At 40.1% G+C, this 6,984-nt stretch overlaps 1 protein-coding gene across 1 annotated transcript in view; it reads right to left on the reverse strand.

Annotated features, from left to right (window-relative positions):
* The window catches only part of LOC111952669 (uncharacterized), a 44,011-nt gene that overhangs the window by 2,419 nt on the left and 34,608 nt on the right, over positions 1-6,984 (reverse strand). Inside the window, exons 12-14 of the mRNA XM_070435357.1 lie at positions 5,050-5,146; positions 4,563-4,701; positions 2,802-2,891 (exon numbers count right to left, since the gene is read on the reverse strand). Of these exons, the coding sequence (XP_070291458.1) occupies positions 2,802-2,891; positions 4,563-4,701; positions 5,050-5,146 (326 nt within the window). The remainder of the gene's footprint in view (positions 1-2,801; positions 2,892-4,562; positions 4,702-5,049; positions 5,147-6,984) is intronic.

Here is a 6,984-nt window from a genome sequence, read left to right on the forward strand (position 1 = left end):
CATAGCAGTGTTTATCTCAAAGCTAGTCCGCTAATATGATATTTCACAGCTAAGACACGTTTTATGCACAACTTTTGTTTCACTAACTTCTCGGGTTGTTTGTCCATCATACTGTATCGGGAATGGTCATCGCACAAGTCAAGGGCATTCAATCACAAATGTCAAGTCAGGGGCATGTTAAGTATATTGTCAAACCTTTAGATTATAACCACAAAAGAATTATTGAAGGTCTATTGGCTTTGGCAGTGGTTTCTTTTTATTTGTCTGCATGGCTGAAACCAGTTGAGTAAGGTATGAAGTAGACTTTTAACTGTATCGACTGTATACTCTACACGTCCCTTTGTCTTACTCAAAATTCCTCATAAATGACAGACTGAATGAATGTGGATAAACAACCTAAGAGTTTTAGACCATCTTCTTGAGTCTTGAGGTGCATTACGGTAGTATCCGTTTCTGTGGAAATCCCCACAGTCACCATATGGCAACCCTCAGAACATTTCCTTTTGTTTGGCTAAATCGAAAATTAGCCTGGGGTCAAATGTTGGTTTATGTATCTCCTGTAAGGTACCAGGCAAGAGGAAGACTGGGAACGCTGTAACTGTAGCTCCTTACGACTTGATGCCCTCCTGAACTTTCAGTATTTCCTGTTGAGGAGGGGAGTAAAAAGTGCTCAACATTTGGGTTGGAGCTCTTAACATGGTAATACAAAGGTGAAATTACAAAGATATTAGTTACATACTGGAACAAGGACTTGTAATAACATAAAATAGATCATGAGTAATTAAACATGAGAAATAACTTTCACGAGGGGATCTGTAATTACAGAGTCCTTTTTCAAATTGTGGTAATAACCATTAAATTAAATTAAAAAATCGCAGGTTTCGCCTTGAACGTCTTCCGACATGTCCGTTGAGAAAGACATAATAATATATATATATAGTATAGAACATACATACCTACATACAACTCTTCTCCAACATGGAATGCATACATCTCGTCAGTCCACACCTCCTGTATCTAGTCATTACCTCCTGTATCTAGTCATTACCTCCTGTATTCTAGTCATACCTCCTGTATCTGTCACCATACCTCCTGTATCTAGTCATCCACACATCCTGTATCTAGTCATACCCACTGTAATCTACCTCAAGTGTCACAGTCAAACCTCCTGTATCTAGTCTTACCTCTGTATCTAGTCATACCTCTGTATTAGTCATCCACATCCTGTATCTAGTCCATACTCCTGTATCTAGTCATCAACCCTGTACTCTAGTCTACTCTGTATCTAGCTCACCTCCTGTATCTAGTCAATACCTCCTGTATCTAGTCAATACTCCTGTATCTAGTCATCACACCTCCTGTATCTAGTCAATCTCCTGTATCTAGTCACCACTCCTGTATTGTCATACTCTACTAGTCATCCTCGTTCTAGTCATATCCTGTACTATCATACCTCGTATGCATCTGATCTATAGTCATCACCTTGTACCTAGTCATTACTCTGTCCATCATTACCCCGTGTATCTAGTCAATCTCCTGTATCAGTCAATACCTCTGTATCTGTCATCCTTGACAGTCATCCTCCTGTATCTATCATACCTCGTACTAGTCATAAACAAGCCATATTATTTTCAGACTCACTCTAAGAACACTTTGCAACTCCATAGACTCATCCAAGTCATCGTTGACACATGACAATGTCAAACAATCCAGGCTCGTTGCCTATAACAGAAGAGTGAAGAAAACAAACTGAAAACTCATGGTCAACAGCATGGCAATGGCCTGATCCTTAGTTATTCACACTCCCTCAACTTTGTAGTTTTAAAACCAGTTTTACGTAGGACAGTAAAGAGGAACTACTCCTCCATTGATTACATAGGACAGTATGGTGAACCTACACTCCTCCATGTTTACATAGGACAGTATGGTGAACGCTACACTCCTCCATATGTTTTACTTAGGAACAGTATGGTGAACCTACACTCCTCCATGATTACATAGGACAGTATGGTGAACCTACACTCCTCCATTTTACATAGGACAGTATGGTGACCTACACTCCTCCATGATTACATAGGACAGTATGGTGAACCTACACTCCTCCATTTTACTTAGGACAGTATGGTGAACCTACACTCCTCCATGATTATTACATAGGACAGTATGGTGAAACCTACACTCCTCCATATTTTACATAGGACAGTATGGTGAACCCTACACTCCTCCATGATTTACATAGGACAGTATGGGAACCTACACTCCTCCATGTTTACATAGGACAGTATGGTGAACCTACACTCCTCCATGTTCATAGGACAGTATGGTGAACCTACACTCCTCCATGTTTACATAGGACAGTATGGTGAACCTAACAACTCCTCCATGATTACATAGGACAGTATGGTGAACCTAAACTCCTCCAGATTACATAGGACAGTATGGTGAACCTACACTCCTCCAGTTTTACATAGGACAGTATGGTGACCTACACTCCTCCATTTACATAGGACAGTATGGTGAACCTACACTCCTCCATGAATACATAGGACAGTATGGTGAACCTAACACTCTCCATGATTACATAGGACAGTAATGGTGAACCTACACTCCTCCATGATTACATAGGACAGTATGGTGAACCTACACTCCTCCATGATGTACATAGGACAGTATGGTGAACCTACACTCTCCATGTGATACATAGGACAGTATGGTGAACTAACACTCCTCCATGTTTACATAGGACAGTATGGTGAACCTACACTCCTCCATGTTTACATAGGACAGTATGGTGAACCTACACTCCTCCCTGTCAACTCCGTCTGCCTCGCCTCCAGGCGGCTCTGGATCTTCTCCTCCGTCTCCGTCGCTCTATCCCTCAGACGCTCTTCCTGTACACATTAATGTTCCCAAGCATTTTCAGTTTATACATTTCAAGAACAAACTTTTCATGTGGCCATCTCAGGTCTAGCAAGCATGCAAAAAGTTAACACTGCATAGTAGAAGAATGGCAAGGCAACTAGATTACGCCCAGGCTGGCTTTTTTTTCTGAGCAAATGGTTATTTTATCCGGAACATAATTATAAAGATACACTACTGTTCAAAAGTTTGGGGACATTTAAAGAAATGTCCTTGTTTTTTGAAAGAAAAGCAAATGTTTTGTCCATTAAAATAACAGCAAATTGATCGAGTCAATGGACACGTGTATGACATTGTTAATGTTGTAAATGACTATTGTAGCTGAAACGGGGCTGATTTTTTTATGGAATATTACATAGCGTACAGAGGCCCCATTATCCGCAATCCATCACTCTGTTCTCCAATGGCACGTTTGTTATGCCTAACCCATAGTTTATCATTTTAAAGGCTATTGATAATTAGAAAAACCATTTTTGATTATGTTAGCAAGCTAAAACTGTTGTCTTATCAAAGAAAAGCAGTAAAGACTGGCCTTATTTTTTTAGACTAGTTGAAAGTATTCCTGGGAATCTAGGCATTGTGGGTTCGAAATACAGTGGCTACAAAAATGGGCCAGATAACAGTGATAAAATACTTTCTTCTGAAAACTCATCAAGTTAATTCTTGGTTCTTTGAGAAAATGAAGGCTATTCCATGCGAGAAATTGCCAAGAAACTGGACACGATCTCGTACCAACACGCTTGTGTACTACTCCCTTCACAGAACAGCGCAAACTGGCTCTAACCAGAATAGAAAGAGGAGTGGGAGGCCCAGGTGCACAACTGAGCAAGAGGACAAGTACATTAGAGTGTCTAGTTTGAGAAACAGATGCCTCACAAGTCCTCAACTGGCAGCTTCATGAAATAGTACCCGCAAAACACCAGTCTCAACATCAACAGTGAAGAGGCGACTCCGGGATGCTGGCCTTCTAGGCAAAGTTCCAAAGAAAAAGCCATATCTCAGACTGGCCAAGAAAAGGAAAAGATTAGGATGGGCAAAAGAACACAGACACTGGCCAGCATCCCGGAGTTACCTCTTCACTGTTGACATTGAGACTGGTCTTTATGGGTCCTTGAGGCAAATTTGTTCAACATGAGGAAAGACACCTACGTACACAGTTTCAGGTCAAACGTGGAGGCGGATATCAGGATTTAAGTAAGACTTCTTACAACAGCAATGCCTATAAGCCAATTGGTGCCATTCTTTTTGATTAAATTACTCACGGCCTCTAGTTTCTGTGTGCCAAATTAGCAAAAAAGTGGCAAATCTATGCTGTGAACCCCTAATAATTTGTACACTACAAATGGGCCACAAATAATCTCAAATGTYTTATGTATTTCACAATAACATAATTTAATACCTTGATTACATTGAGACACAATCACATATGTCTTTCAATTTATCCATGGGTATAGTTGGGAACAGATTTTATAAATTAAAATCATTAGTTGAATTTCTGGTGATTTTACAGMKTCCTTTGTCCAACAACAGATTTCTTCTATTTTGTTAACTTAAAACTTTGGAGGGCCAAATAATATTGCTTGCGGGCCGAATTTGTCACCTGTTGCGTAACCTTGCAGTAGAAGAACGCTGTGGACTCTTACCAGGACCTCAATGGAGGGGGGCTGGATTGAAACATAGATGGGGTCCAGGTCAGTTTCCTTGATGTGTCTCACTCCCGCAATATCCACATCCAAAATACAAATGAGGCCCTTGGCCCTCACGTCCTGTACAGCACACTTACTGTGGAGAATACAAACATAGCTATGTTTAATTGCATCCACGATTCCGCTGAACAAACTAGAAAATTATACCACTGATTATCCCCGATTCATACATAGGGGCAGCAGGTAGCCGAGTGGTTAGAGCGTTGGTCCAGTAACTGAAAGGTTGTTAGATCGAAGCCCCGAGCTGACAAGGTAAAAAAATCTGTTGTTCTGCCCATGAACAAGGCAGTTGAACCACTGTTCCTAGGCTGTAATTGTAAATAAGAATTTGTTCACAACTAACTTGCCTAGTGTAATAAAATATTTTTTTAAATACTCTAAGACATTTTTGGTGCAAACCAAAAGTTCAGAAAATGTACTCTACCTTGTTCCATACAGGTTGCCAGAAAACTCATCAGTCTCAATGAATTCTCCCGTGTCAATATCCTCCTGCATAGCCTCTCTGTTTGTGAAGTGGTAATCTTGAAACAGACAGGAGAGAAGAAGAAACCGTTAGTAATCAGTCAGGCTGGATGGAGTTCTCTCAAACTAATAAAGGGTAAATTCACAGGGTACAATAGATGTATAATGATTAGTATTCAGGCACTAAAAAAGGGTGATATAGAACAAAATGCAAGGATAAGTATAGGTAGACAGAGACATTTTTATTCACATCATTACAAGCAATTAGGGAAATTAACATTGACATCACTAGAAGCAAATCACACAATGAATGACCCCCAAGTATGAAATGTGGAAGGTGATTAGAAACGGGCAAAAAAGACACGCTGTCTGGATGCAAGAGGAACAGTATATACAGTGGGGCAAAAAATTATTTAGTCAGCCACCAATTGTGCAAGTTCTCCCACTTAAAAAGATGAGAGAGGCCTGTAATTTTCATCATAGGTACACTTCAACTATGACAGACAAAATGAGAAAAAAAATCCAGAAAATCACATTGTAGGATTTTTTATGAATTTATTTGCAAATTATGGTGGAAAATAAGTATTTGGTCAATAACAAAAGTTTATCTCCATACTTTGTTATATACCCTTTGTTGGCAATGACAGAGGTCAAACGTTTTCTGTAAGTCTTCACAAGGTTTTCACACACTGTTGCTGGTATTTTGGCCCATTCCTCCATGCAGATCTCCTCTAGAGCAGGCCTCTCTCATCTTTTTAAGTGGGAGAACTTGCACAATCGGTGGCTGACTAAATACTTTTTGCCCCACTGTATACACAGTATAGAACACAGTACAGTATATAACAGTTTAGAAGGAGAGAGGGTGTACAGGGCACACATCAAACTAACACATTACTGTCCCCTACCATTGGGATTATATTATTCCTCTACATCACAGTCACAGTGGATCTAACACATTGGGGGGAACCATGTAGGGAACACAGGACAACCTTGTCACAATCACTTCAACAAGGACAACAATGCTCATAATGAACCTACAGCTACTCATATCAACACATACACATTAGCATTGCAACATGACAGGTGTGTTCAGATTGAGAAGGAATCCCAGCACATTCAAATATGTCCTGGTAAAATAGATGTCTCACTGGGAAAAGAGGATTGCGATAGATGTAAATAAAGGTGAAAATGCTCTATGAAGGTGCTAGTAATGCTTTCTAATGACAAAATTATATATATACAGTGGGGAGAAGAAGTATTTGATACACTGCCGATTTTGCAGGTTTTCCTACTTAAAAAGCATATAGAGGTCTGTAATTTTTTATCATAGGTACACTTCAACTGTGAGAGACGGAATGTAAAACAAAAATCCAGAAAATCACATTGTATGATTTTTAAGTAATTAATTTGCATTTTATTGCATGACATAAGTATTTGATACATCAGAAAAGCATAACTTCATATTTGGTACAGAAACCTTTGTTTGCAATTACAGAGATCATACGTTTCCTGTAGTTCTTGACCAGGTTTGCACACACTGCAGCAGGGATTTTGGCCCACTCCTCCATACAGACCTTCTCCAGATCCTTCAGGTTTCAGGGCTGTCGCTGGGCAATACGGACTTTCASCTCCCTCCAAATATTTTCTATTGGGTTCAGGTCTGGAGACTGGCTAGGCCACTCCAGGACCTTGAGATGCTTCGGTCTCTACAAGGCCATTGTGGAGAGGTTTGGGAGTCTGTTTGATTCGAGTGTGTGGACCAGGTGTCTATTTCTACAGGTTACACCGGATTCAAACAGGTGCAGTTAGTACAGGTAATGAATGGAGAAACAGGAGGGCTTCTTTAATAGAAAAACTAACAGGTCTGTGAGAGCGCCGGAATTCTTGCTGGTTGGGT

Source organism: Salvelinus sp. IW2-2015, linkage group LG26, assembly GCF_002910315.2.
Source record: "Salvelinus sp. IW2-2015 linkage group LG26, ASM291031v2, whole genome shotgun sequence".
Taxonomy (NCBI): domain Eukaryota; kingdom Metazoa; phylum Chordata; class Actinopteri; order Salmoniformes; family Salmonidae; genus Salvelinus; species Salvelinus sp. IW2-2015.